This window comes from Erythranthe guttata, chromosome 14 (genome assembly GCF_056151865.1).
Source record: "Erythranthe guttata isolate IM_541 chromosome 14, IM_541, whole genome shotgun sequence".
Taxonomy (NCBI): domain Eukaryota; kingdom Viridiplantae; phylum Streptophyta; class Magnoliopsida; order Lamiales; family Phrymaceae; genus Erythranthe; species Erythranthe guttata.
The window spans coordinates 3,134,303-3,147,460 of NC_142546.1; the positions used below are offsets into that span (position 1 = coordinate 3,134,303).

The window sequence follows — 13,158 nt, forward strand, 5'->3', positions numbered from 1 at the left end:
GTTGAATTTTCTAGGAAACTCAGACGGAGACATATATTTCATGACATTTCAGAGACATCGCATCGGGGAGTGGGACCGACGGAATCGGGGGAGTCGCGGGTCGAGATTAGACATCAGTAGTTTTTTTATTCCCTTTCGTACTTTTTTTTTTTTTTTTTGTCGAAAGTTAAACAATTTAGTAGTTAATCTACATTTTTTTCTAGTTAATTTTGTCCATTTATTTATTTTTTCCATAAATTGTTTCAAAATTAAAACAAATAAAAATAGTTAAAAAAGAAATAACGTCTTCAGTTAATTAAATTTCAATTTCTAATTATTTTAAAATAAATAAAATTCAAGAATTGTTAAACAAATTAATAACTTCGTGTAATTTGCATCCCAGCCCCTACAAAATACAAACCCAAAACCCCCAAATTTCAGAAATTATATTCCCAATCTCAATTATCTCTCGTCCCCAATTGACACTCTGAAAACCCTAATTTCTCAATGGGGAGCAGCGCTGGCAGCGATGTCGAGGCAGGGTTCGCGAAGCTGCAAGGCGAAGACTTCGAGTACTACATGCAGACCTACTCAATCATCCTCGGCCGCAACTCCAAGAAATCCTCCGTCGACGTCGACCTCTCCTCCCTCGGCGGCGGAATGAACATCAGCCGCCACCACGCCCGCATCTTCTACGACTTCCAGCGCCGCCGCTTCGCCCTCGAGGTCCTCGGAAAGAACGGCTGCTTCGTCGAGGGCGTTCTCCACCTCCCGGGCAACCCCCCCGTCAAGCTCGATTCTCAGGATCTCTTACAAATCGGTGACAAAGAATTCTACTTTCTGTTGCCCGTTCGGAGCATTATCGGTGGGCCCGTTGTTCCGAGGCATCACGCGGTTAATTTCCCGATCGGCGGAACTCCGGCGCACCACCAGCACCATCTTGCTGGCCAGAGTCAGCAGATGCATCATTTGGGGCTGAATCCACCCCTTAGTAGCGGAGGGCCGGGGTATGGGAGGAAGGGAAGGGGGAGGGGGGAGTATATTGAGGATGAGTATAATGAGGAGGATGGTGGTGGTGGTGGCGGTGGAGAAGATGCTTTGTCGGGAGGGAAGAGAATGAGACGGGTTGATGGTGTCGAGGGTCCGGTGAGCGGTGTTTTTGGGTATGGTTCTGGTGGCAAACCAGGGTCCTCAGGGCAATTCGGTGAGTTAAATAGAATTATTTTTTCATGGTTTGATACCGAATTATGTATATGATTATTTCCATCGAATGCTTCAAACTTGTTATCCATGTTTAGTGAGCGTGCTTGATACTCATTAGTCGTCTTGTGGTACATATGTTGGTGATAGTTACTCGTAAGTGAACAAGCTAACCATGGTTAGTTGTAGTTCATGTGGTTTATTAAATTGAATAAATGATTGAACAAAACCTTGTGTATTTCTTAGATCGATGATTGAAATCGTTCTTCCACTCTTTAAAGCTTTACATGGTTAACTTATTTTGGTCAATTGCAAATATTTTACAGTTCGGTTTACATGTGTAGATTTATTTCCGATATTTTGTGTTCGATCTCTGAAGCTATTCTAGTGGTTTTGATCTGATTTCTTGCAGATAAAAAGGTTGATGGAAGATCGCGTGTTGACAGAGAAGCTGACAACCAGCAGCTTCTTCAGTTAGAGGAAAAGGATGTTGTGTCATCAGTAGCAACAGTCCTGTCTGATTTATGTGGTCCTGGAGAATGGATGCCGATGGAGAAACTTCACTCTGAGGTAACTTTTCCCATATAAACATTACGAGAACTTTTGCCAAAGAAATGACATTCAACATGCTCACTTCTTTCTGCATTGGTAGAAAATATGAAATTGACATTGTTTACATATTTAATGTGCCATTTGGCCAATGAAGTGGCGTTCTCACACATTCGTACTTATTTACAAAAGTGTTTATAATTACATCACGAAACCAGTTGGGTGGGTAACTGTTGGTGGTATGGGAATAACTGAAGGTGGGGATAAAGTGAGATACTGATGTTTTTATGTCAGAAAGCCTTTATCTTTAGGAACTTAGCATATTTTACCACTTACATCGCAACCAAAACTTACTGTACTATGTCAGATTGTTTAGACTGCATGTTGTTCTTTTTTGTTCCACATTTACAGTATTCTTTATCTTTTCTTACCGTCATTTAATCAAGTTCGGGACTGACAGTTTACTCCCTTACTGAAGGTATGTAAGTACTGCTGTATTGATACCAGTCCCAGCATCTGGTGAATGGCCTTTCTATAATTCTGCAACTATTAGTCAACTGCTAGCATATAATGGGTTTCTTTCCTTTATAGAAAGAGGAATACCCTTCATCGCATTTTACCATTTTAACCTTGTATTTTTCGTTAGCTTGGCTCTGTCTAAAGTGACTAGGTTCTCCAGTTTAGTATTGCTAGCTGGTTTTGTAGATTTATTCCAATTAAATCTCTTTATGTGAACCATCTTCGCATGGGAGTAAGTTTTTCTGGTTTTACCAGTTGACAAGATGTGAGCACCATACTATGTACATTGTATGTAATTCTTTCTTGATCATGCATTATTTAGACTTCAGATTTTTACCGTTCTTCAACGATTTGTTTGTGCAGTTGGTGGAACAATTCGGCAATATATGGCACCATAGTCGTGTAAGGAGATATCTGACATCTGAGGATTATTCTAGCCCAGAAGCAAATGCAAAACCATGGCATGGAATGCTTACGTTGTTAAGGAAATATCCGGAGCACTTTGTTATCAACACAAGATCCAAGGGAAGGGTTGCACAGGAGTTCGTCTCTCTTGTCTCACTTCTATCGTGAAAACTTTTAAGCATCCACAGATGTGTGTAACATGTAAATTATATAGACCATGATAAGATCAATTACTATGCGAATTTTGTATTATGGGAGCTTTGATTCGAAGAAAGTTCATGTCGGTGCTTTGAATCTTGTTTTGTATTCTCACAATGCTTTATCTTGTCTTGTCTTGCACATATAACAACTGTTTATTTTTACATCTGAGTTCCTGTTGGTGTTCGTTGTAGATGGTGTCGGATCACCAGTTTTTTCCAGGTGTAGTGTTTATATTTTATGATTTATTGCAGCGGATGCATTTGAACATGTCGTTTTTTTCGTTTTTTGGAAGTATACATGTGCACTAGCTACAGCTTGCTCTTATGTAATAACGTGCAAGTCGATCATAGGTAAATTGCAGGGGAATTGAACCTTGTATGCCCGAATAGCACTTTCTTTTCATGAGTAATAATTTTTGAACATGCCATAAGATCAACTTCATCAGTATTGAAATGTTAGAGCAATATCAATTTTCAATGCTAAGGAGAATAATATACAAAGGCAAATTTAAAAATAACAACAATCTATCATTCAAAATTCAATAAAAATTGGAACAAGCCCAAAGTATGATCAAAAGCTGGTTAGCTATACACATTTTAAGTCCGAACATTCGATGTAACATTTGCGAGACCACCACTTGAAGTGGACATTCATAGAAAATCGATTTCTAAGTGGATGAAAAATCCCAGTACAAAAATCGGTCCAAAACCTTCTAAGAGATGCAGATCAAGAAGTCCGTTAGTTCGATCTTTGCTCGAAACCCCTCTGTCTGCAAAAGGACCCCACTCGCTGAGGTCATCAACACTCTTCGAGAGCTTTATTATCATTTTAACAGCAATGAAAATACCGCTGTCCAGAGTATAGATGAATTCAATCACAAAATAGATATTTTATCGCAAACCTCACAGAACTATGAACTACATATAAGAGTTGAAACTGAAGCCCTGCATCAAAACCTTAAAAAAAAAAAAAAAAAAAAAAAAAAAGAGGTTATGAGGAGTCTTCCTTGTTGAGATTATGGACTCTACGAAAGATTTGTTCTTCTTGAGCTTTTTTTGCAGCAACAGCTTCTTCATCAAGTACACGAATGGGAGACCATTCAGGTACTTTAAACCAATCTTCGTTTTTCATCTCCGTGAAGAAGTCGGTTATGACAGGTTTTAACTCTAGTGTAGCATAATCAACTGCTGTCCCAACAGCAGCAAATATAAATGAATAACGAACTGCGCCAGCTCGACCGCCTAATATATCACATTAAACAAAAGGGTAATTATTCTTGTTGAATCAATAAGCAAAAGAAACTAAGGCAATGCTTTTTTTTACGAATCCAGGTCCAGCTACTACAGTAGTTTTTTTTAGAGAAGACTGTTTATATATATATATATATATATATATATATATATATATATATATATATATATATATATATATATATATAAAGTCCAAAAATAGATATACTGTAAACAACCAAGTCGAACAAATACATATTTTGTGCAGATATAAACAGAAAGAATTTGCAGTTCTAACCTTGAAGACGTCCGAGAATGGTCCCGCTAGCAAAACCTCCAAGCACGGAGTTGAACAAGTCATCTGGCTGTCCAGTTCTAGTCACCCTCGAGAATTCACGAGCACCTGTTCATTCAATGAGATCAGCATGTATTTTGATTGACGACGCACAGTTAAAGAAACGGCCTTTTGGCAGACATTCATATAACATGTTCTATTCGCACTCAATCATTCTGAGCATCTAAAGTTGGGCTAGATTGCAAAAGGACGTAAATTGGATTGCAAGGAACCTTTATTCTATTCATATGCTCGTAAGAAGAGGAAAATGGTAACGAATAATGAACTTTGTTACTGAACCAGGTTAGAATGTGCTTAGTGTCTCATCTTACCATAAGATGCTAGTGCGCTGAGAGATCTCCTAATATTTCGAACTGCAGTTTAATTGACACATCATTGATCTAATTTAAATAGACAAGGAAATCAAATGAAATGTATAGATATAAGTTAATATTTGAATCTTTATTTTTATCGTTTGATATCATATCACTATAACCAGATTAAAAAAGAAACAAATAGAAAGGCTTCCCAGCTATCAGATGGCAGACCAGTTGTCACTATCATAGAAACGAAAAAGTTATTACAAAACCCAAAACTTAATTGTCATCGAAATGGAAAGATAAATACCATATGATCTAATAATTTCCTCGTTTTATGATAATATTATTACGACTTGTGTATTTTGTTTAACATGGATTGCATAATAAACCAAAAAATAGGAAGGGGGTAAGATGAATGGATAGCATAATACGCACTGCCTAAGCCAAAAAGAAAAAAACATGTACTCAAAGGCAAGTGAACATGCGCTATCGAGTATCCACACTATACTGATTTTAACAACTTTTTAGACGTATGTAGGGAATTGTATTAAAAAATGCAAATGAGAACCGTATAATAGAAGTACATGATTATTAAACAAGCCACACATACAGCACGACAAATGATGATCCAAACAAGGAGTCATCAGATCATAACGAAAACAGCATAAAGATGCCGTATTATCACATTCAACTTTCTGTATGCAATCCAAACATATAAATATCAGGTGCATAATGAATTATATAATCAGTATAAATGCAACTAAAACCACACCATTGGATACATAAAATAAAAAACGAAAATATACAATTTGTATATCAGGATGCATATAAAGGCATTTCTCCAAACTAAACACCAAGTTTCTAAAAACAATTGGTATCACAGTTCAAATTTCAAACTTATATTCGTATTGTTAGCTCTTATTATCATGAATGTAACACTGTAAAATTTAAAAAAAGAAAAAAAAAAGAAAAAAAGAGAGAGAAGAATAAACTTACCGCAGTAGCAGCCTGCGACGACAGCAGAATTAAATGCATAAGTAGCTGCTATTTTTGAAAGCCCCTGCACTTTTCTATGCTTTGAAATTAACCCAACAGCTCCACCAGCAATCCCTAAATTTACAATTTGGGGAAAAACAAAAATTCAGGGAACAAGAAATTTAAAACTTGCATATTTTGAATCCCCGATCAGAGGAATTTGACACGGAGAGAAAAAATCCCCTACAAAATCGAGGTGTTTCTTTGGCTAATTGAAAAAAAAAACGAAGACTGAAATGGAAAAAAAAAAAAGGTAAAGGCAAACCTGCGAGTAAAGTGGGGATGAGAATGCGCTCTTTCCATGGGTCTGATGAAGAAGAAGGAGAGGGAGGGTTTAATTGATCTTGAGTTTTCTCATCTGAAGCCATCTGTTTGAAGGCGGTGGTTGACGGTGGTTCAGGTGGCGGTTGACGGTGGCGATGATTCAGCAGATGAGAGACTGAAGGTAGTAGCTAATTAGGCTTTATTGGAGTTGGTTAATTTGCAAGAGTAATCAAAAGGGTAAATTCAACTTTCCCCCCTTGTACTATGGCTTGGTATCACTTTAACCCCTTCTACTTTCGATTTCATCGATTTGCCCATCTCTACTTGAAAAATTGTCTCTATATTGCCCTTGCTGCTAGCTGTCAGACATTTGACTTTAACTCCGTTTGATCTAAGCTCTGAAATTACAAAAACACCACATCTCCCAGTTTAAATAATTATTTAGAAAACAATAAAAAATAAAAAAAACAAAAAATAAAATAATAAAAAATTCAAACAACGAGAAAACGTAATCCACGACGATAGTCCCAATTTTTTTTTTTTTTTATAATATTTTTTTAATAATTATTTAAACTGGGAGGGTGGTTTTTTTGTAATTTTCAGACTTAGATAAAACGGTGTTAAGGTCAAAGACCTGAAAACTAACGGCTAGAGCCACATTTGAGACAACTTTTCAAGTATATGGGGGCAAATCGATGCAATCGAGAGTAGAAGAGGGGTAAAGTGATATCGAACTAAAGTATAAGGGGAGAAAGTGAATTTACCCTAATCAAAATTAGGCGTGTAAATTGGAATAAAATTTACGAATTCGTTCATTCTGATTCGAAATTTTCTCATTTTGGAATAATATTTCTCATTCCGGATCGGAAAATTCAAATTTCAAATATTTTTTTTTTTTTTTTTTTTGTAATTTTTTTGGATCGAATTGGAATGCATATGAGATAATGATTTCCAATCGGATTTTAATTTTTGAAAATTACGATTATGTTTTTCTCTTTTCTTTTTGGGTTTATTAGGAATAACCCCCTTGTTCATATTTTCTAATGAGGTAGATCCAATTATTTTTTCCCTTTTTGAGATATACCCAATTTTGCCAACTTGGCAAAATATATTATATAATTTCCCTTTAATACCCCTGTTTTATTTTTAAACGGAATTTATTTCCTTTACTACGTAATTTGAGATTTGCTGATACGTTGCCTAAAATCACGGAATAAATTTACGAGAGATCATTGGCCGTTATATCAAATCGTGTACAATATTTTTTGAAGATTCTCTTCAGCGTTCCAGCGGTTTTTATCGTCTTTGAAGATTTCTGCACCGTCGTGGAAATAGGATCGAATTTGAGCTTTCATTGGTGGACGTTGTTAAGCGGGTATGAATGCGTTTTTTTTCGTTTTTATTTTTCGCCCAATGTCCAGGATTGTCGTGTACGGTGGTTAGACATTTTTAAGAGGTGTGTTGGGACTTGATTCTATTAAGTAGAACGTTTTGTTAACAAAATTATTCCGTCATATATACATCGTTATTTTTGGCGGGTGATGTTTGTTTAGAAGAGGATTGACAGAGTTAGAAGAGGATGGTTCACGCATATCGGACCAGAGTTGTTTTATATGAGCTTCGTAGTTAGTTTATGCAATAATTGAAATAACTGTCCGCTGTGGTCGAGTTCATGAGTTTGATTCCGTTCGATAGTTGGTTTATTTGTTTATAACAACAGATTTTAGGGTGCTGGGTAGTACATTAAAATATATTTCGTAGTATTCTTTTTTAATTTAGCGTATGGATTTTGCATTTTAAGTTTATTTTTGATGATATTAATGTATTGTCATTCAAATGTATTTGCAGTCTATTTAATCATTTTTTAGTATTCTGCATTTTTAATTTTGTTTCATGATTTTAGGTTTTTTCGATGGCGAATTTCGTACGGATTTTATTGAGGTTTGGTGGGTTGGTTGCTATAAAGAGGTGTTTACGATGTAATGGCTCGGTAACTTCGGTTAAGTGTTAAACCGTCATAATACAGTAGTATACTATTATGAATACCGTATGATACTACCATTATCATTTTATTATACTATTATGAGATTATTAATGTACTAGAGTTTTTTAACTCGACATATTGGTTTGATTGTGTTATGATGTGTTTTATGTATTTTATCAAAACCCTAGATTGAAATTATGAGATTATTAATGTACTATTTTATTGGTTATGTTGGAATACTTTACGTTGGTTTTGTTCTCAATGTTCTTGTCATTTCAGTGGTATATTGTTTGTAACACAATTTCATATCACTACTATAACTGTAATATACTATCATAGCAGATTAATGTAGTATATTGAAATTATTAATATACTATGTGGTTGAATAATACGGGATCCATAGTCGAGTAACGAGATCCATAGTCTAATTAGATCAATAAGATAGTCTATTACATGATATAAGGAAAATTACCCTAATTGATTAGTATTTCAAACAAACATATTATTCAGTTTCCATATATATTATTATTTTTTCATATATATTATTATTTACCCTAATCGTTTTCATATAATAAGGAAAATTACCCTAATTGATTAGTATTTCAAACAAACATATTATTTAGTTTCCATATATATTATTATTATTATTATTATTCTAGGGTTTTGATGATTCTTCGGCCCATAGTCGATTAACGAGATCCATAGTAAAATTATACCAGTGGGATAGTCTATTAAATGATATTGGATAGTATATTAATACATATGTAATTCGACTATGCATCTCGTTAATCAACTATGGGCCGAAGAATTATCAAAACCCTAGATTTGAGTAATCCTAGATTTGAGTAACCCTAGATTGGAGCAGTGGCGGCGGCGGCGACGGCGGCCAACGACGATATCACTTCTGGTGGATGTCCTGCCCATCAATTGTTGCAATATCACTGATTTAGTGCTCTCGAATTCGGTATGCGATTATAACAGATCTGCAATTACACAAACGTGATAGTCGATTTAGCCAAAACATATCAACAAATCGATGGATGATAGCGATTCAGCGAGTGGCAACGACGTACCTACGGAGGCTTGGTCGGAGTGCAGAAAAATCGCCGATCCACGGCCGTGCAAATTTCTGGTTTTGGGAGTGTTTGCAGTTTTTTTGATAGTGGGTTTGTGGTGATAGTGTTTTAACGGGAAAATATGGAGAGATTTGATATTATTTCAAAAGGTAAAGTAATGGGATTTGTGGGATTTGATTGAGGATAATTATGTAATTTAGAAAAGTTTGGGTTTTTATCAAAATGGCAAATTTAAGTTTGGGTCTACCCCTATTATTTGAATGTTTAAGGGGGTTATATCTAATAGACCCTTTCTTTTTTTTCCCATAAACTACACTTATAATATCAATATTAATATGCATTTTATATTTTAGGTGACTAATGATTGGAATTTTATGAATTTCGTCGATTTCGATCCGTAAATTTTCGATTTTGGAACAAGTGTTTAAATTCTAATTTTCAGAATTCCAATTTCTGATATTTTTAATGGAATTTTAGTTTTTCACTTACAAAATTTATTTTGTTTTCGGAGGGTGCTCATTTTGATCCGATCCGATCCGTCTGATTTTCACGGCCGATAAAAATCAATCACTTTATGTAAGTTAGGGTTACAATGAGTTACCAAAAGGAATGAAAATCGAAAAAATTCGATTAGAGTGTTTCATTTCTGTATATGCTTCTAATCTTTTTTCGAAAGCGAAAACTTTTCAAATTCCGTTCTGAAAAAAAAAAAAAACGAAGTTTCGGAAATTGAAATAAAAACACTTGTTTCAAAATCGAAAAATATCACCGGAGAATCGACAAAAAACACTTGCTTATAATAACATAATAATATTTATGTTATAATTGTACTTTAAAAAAAAAAGGATTTTTAAATTATTTTTGGATTTCAGAAATTTTGGATCGAAATCGAAAATTAAAAAAAAAAATCATTAAATTTCAACCCGGTTAAAGTGTCAAAATATGCATTCAAACAATGAATTTCATTAGTATCATATGTTATATGTCATGCACAAGTACCACGAATCCAAAAATAAAACAAAATTAAAATTACATTTTAAAAAGAAATTAAAGATGATGATAATAATAATTTTCTTTTCCTGGGAAAATTTTCATGTGATCTGCCCAAATAGGGGCTCTTCTTATATACCAAAAGAATTAACAAAAAATCGATCAAGGGGCAAATATGTCATCTTCCGAAGCTGATAGACCACTGTATCCATGCTCGTCGTTTTGAGATTTTCTCCGCGAACCCGAACCGGTTCTCCTCTGTACTTCTGATGATTCAAATAAATTACAAAATTAAAATTTATTACCTCTAAATAATTCAGACAAAGTAGTACTAAGTAAATATATTTTTAGGAAGTCCTTACTCTTGTTGGTAATCGACGAGCGTGTCATCGCTAAAAACTCGTCCCACTTGTACTTTCTCAGCTCCTCTTTTTCCTCCTCGGATATTACAGTGTTCGGCTCCCTCCCGCACATAAATGCAGCCCTTCAATTATCGAAAAATAGTATCGTTTAATTTTTTATTTTTATAAAAGTGTAATTGGAACAAATTATAATTATGCAAGTGTTCCTTTTAATTATGTAAGTCAAATGTGAAGTTAAATTCAAGTGATTCGACTCTTATTAGACGAGAAAAGTGCTTATGACTTTTTATACATTGTAAATAAATTCAATTGTTTCTATTAATATAATATACCTGTCGTATAATCGAGCGGCTTCTTCTTCGGTGCTAACAGTTCCTAAATGAATCTGTTTCCTATCAACTTTAATTGCGGCTTGCCATTTACGATTCTTGTAATAGACACCTCGCATGGTGCATGGTTCTTGGTTTTGAACTTGCTTTCTCCTGTGGCGTTTTCTGCGTTTGACTTCTGAGATAACGAGATTCTTGAATTAGGTCAAAAGACAAAAAAGGACCGATAATTCAATTTTAAAAAATATTCAACCGGAATATATGAATATGAACAACAAACCAGGGAATTGTCGAAAAGGGTGCTCTTTAGATGGGCTTGAAGAAGATAAATCCGGTGAACCGTGTTCGTTTTCCAAGCTGGTTTCCTAATAAGTTTGTGAAAATGAAAAAAATAAAATAAAACTCGGATTTAAATTTATTTATTTGTGCAGACAACAAATAGAACATGAATTCAGTTTACATACTAATGCATCATATCTTCCAATTTGAAGTCAACTATTAAGGAAATGAAATCAATCATTTTTATCAATTATATAGAAATCACGAGAACTGTCCGACTCTATAATTTGGAGACGAACAATAACAAGAAACGTATCGCTAATCTTTGAAACATTTACGGCATTTCTTGAATAAACATAATATAATCGAGGGATATAGTTCAACGGTGAACAGTCTTTCTCACAATCTAATTTACCAATAGAAGCAGAGATAACTTCTCCGTAAGAGAATGTGCACTCAACATTCGAAATTTTATCATTTTATAAATAAATAAATTAAATAAATAAAAAAACGATCGACCAGACCATTGTCTATAAGACAGCTTTAATGAACAATGCTTACATGTTTTGGCTTGTAATCATCGTTCAAAGGCAGAGGAGTGTGTCCATGCTCCAAAACCCGTGGAACCGGATCCAACACGGAATTTTTTCCTACAAATTTTATTGGTTTTGAAAAGACAAGTAGAAAAATCAGAAAAAAAAAATCATTATTCATAATTCCACACATCACACATTATATATATATATATATATATATATATATATATATATATATATATATATATATATATATACCTTGGATACTTGAGCATAATCCTAGGAGTCGTCGCCTTCGAATGCTCACCATCACTCTTCTTACTAAACTATATCAAAAGGGCAGAAAAATGAGTTAGATAATCACCACATTACGGCCTTTTCGAACACAATCATCTATACAATATATATACATTCGACACAACTTTCTGAAAAATCGAACCACTGGCTAATGTAGTAATTCCTCCGAACCAAGAATCAGCCATGATCATACTTAATTATTTCGAGAAATTCCATTTTCGGTTAAATCATAAACTAGCCAATCCAATCTTCTCAATTGGACAAACCACATATCGAAAATCGTCGAAAAAATAAATACGCCCAAAATTCAACATTTTATTCAAGAAACAATAAGTCAACCCCACCAACCTACCACCTTTCATTGAAGCAAGAAATTAGGAACACACAAAAAGAAAAAATCCCATTTAATACATACAAAATCCAATCAAGAACACCTCTCTAGAAAACAAGACAAATGGAAAATCAATTTAAAAAAAAAAAAAACCCAACTCGTTCATGACACAGAAACCAATGGATATCAATCATTTGATTAGAAAACAAGTCAACTGATACAGACAAAAACAGTTTAGAGAAAACAGTTGGGTTTTCTGGTAATAAACTTCAAGAAACAAAAAAAAAATGGAAAAGAGAAAGAAAGGACAAGGAATACTAAATACCGTGCGTGGAAAACGAGGAGAAAGAATCCAAACTAGAGAGAGAGAGAGAGAGAGAAAATAAGGGAGAGTGAGAGATTTTTGTGGGTGGGAGAGTATAAATAAAGGGAATTAAGGTGGTGCAATGAGAGAGGTTGGTTAGAGAGAGAAAGTGTATTATAGAGAAACAAGTAGTTGTGGTGAAGTCATGCATCAACCACTTCTGTAAATGGGGTTGGTTGGTTTGAAGTACAACAACAACAACTAGTTAGAGAGAGAGAGAGTGAAGAGAGAGAGAGAGGTGTTGATGGTTGAATAAGGGAGAAGGGGACCGTGTGGTGGTGCTGCTACTACTTATAGTCGACGGTCTTGAAAGGACCGAATTACCCTCCGTTTACTTTTCCTACCTTTTTTTCTTTTTTTTCTTAAGAATTTTGTTTTTTGAATTCAATTTTTTTTTTTAACAAAGAACTCAACCGGATATGTATAAATAAGCAATCACAAATAGGGGTATTTGTTCGGTAATATCGTATACTCAGAAAATTGTATTGTTTATCGAACCCAACTATTCGGTTTGGGTACGATTTTTTCGGTTCGATAACAACAAAATCGGAAATATGTCTTTATATTTAAATTAA

The 13,158-nt window shown here is 34.5% G+C and overlaps 3 protein-coding genes across 4 annotated transcripts; 1 reads left to right on the forward strand and 2 right to left on the reverse strand.

Annotated features, from left to right (window-relative positions):
- The first annotated feature begins 355 nt into the window (after positions 1 to 355).
- Positions 356 to 3,014, forward strand: FHA2 (SMAD/FHA domain-containing protein). Its single transcript, XM_012978090.2, has 3 exons — positions 356 to 1,183; positions 1,592 to 1,749; positions 2,611 to 3,014. The coding sequence occupies exons 1-3, from the start codon at positions 487 to 489 to the stop codon at positions 2,818 to 2,820; spliced, it is 1,065 nt and encodes a 354-aa protein (XP_012833544.2). The 5' UTR covers positions 356 to 486; the 3' UTR covers positions 2,821 to 3,014.
- A 345-nt stretch (positions 3,015 to 3,359) lies between these two features.
- Positions 3,360 to 6,242, reverse strand: LOC105954422 (Mitochondrial import inner membrane translocase subunit Tim17/Tim22/Tim23 family protein). The gene is made up of 4 exons (XM_012978091.2): positions 6,037 to 6,242; positions 5,733 to 5,846; positions 4,381 to 4,485; positions 3,360 to 4,094 (listed from the first exon to the last, which is right to left on the reverse strand). The coding sequence occupies exons 1-4, from the start codon at positions 6,137 to 6,139 to the stop codon at positions 3,844 to 3,846; spliced, it is 573 nt and encodes a 190-aa protein (XP_012833545.1). The 5' UTR covers positions 6,140 to 6,242; the 3' UTR covers positions 3,360 to 3,843.
- Positions 6,243 to 10,022: 3,780 nt separating this feature from the next.
- On the reverse strand, positions 10,023 to 12,837 carry LOC105954424 (ethylene-responsive transcription factor-like protein At4g13040). Of its 2 annotated transcripts, none has more exons than XM_088814120.1 (7): positions 12,545 to 12,837; positions 11,850 to 11,912; positions 11,617 to 11,705; positions 11,057 to 11,141; positions 10,780 to 10,954; positions 10,448 to 10,569; positions 10,023 to 10,351 (listed from the first exon to the last, which is right to left on the reverse strand). In XM_088814120.1, the coding sequence occupies exons 1-7, from the start codon at positions 12,732 to 12,734 to the stop codon at positions 10,248 to 10,250; spliced, it is 828 nt and encodes a 275-aa protein (XP_088670246.1). In that variant the 5' UTR covers positions 12,735 to 12,837; the 3' UTR covers positions 10,023 to 10,247. The 2 variants fall into 2 exon arrangements, with proteins under 2 accessions (XP_088670246.1, XP_012833548.1); XM_012978094.2 differs by having other exon boundaries at positions 11,850 to 11,917; positions 12,545 to 12,667.
- Positions 12,838 to 13,158: the final 321 nt, after the last annotated feature.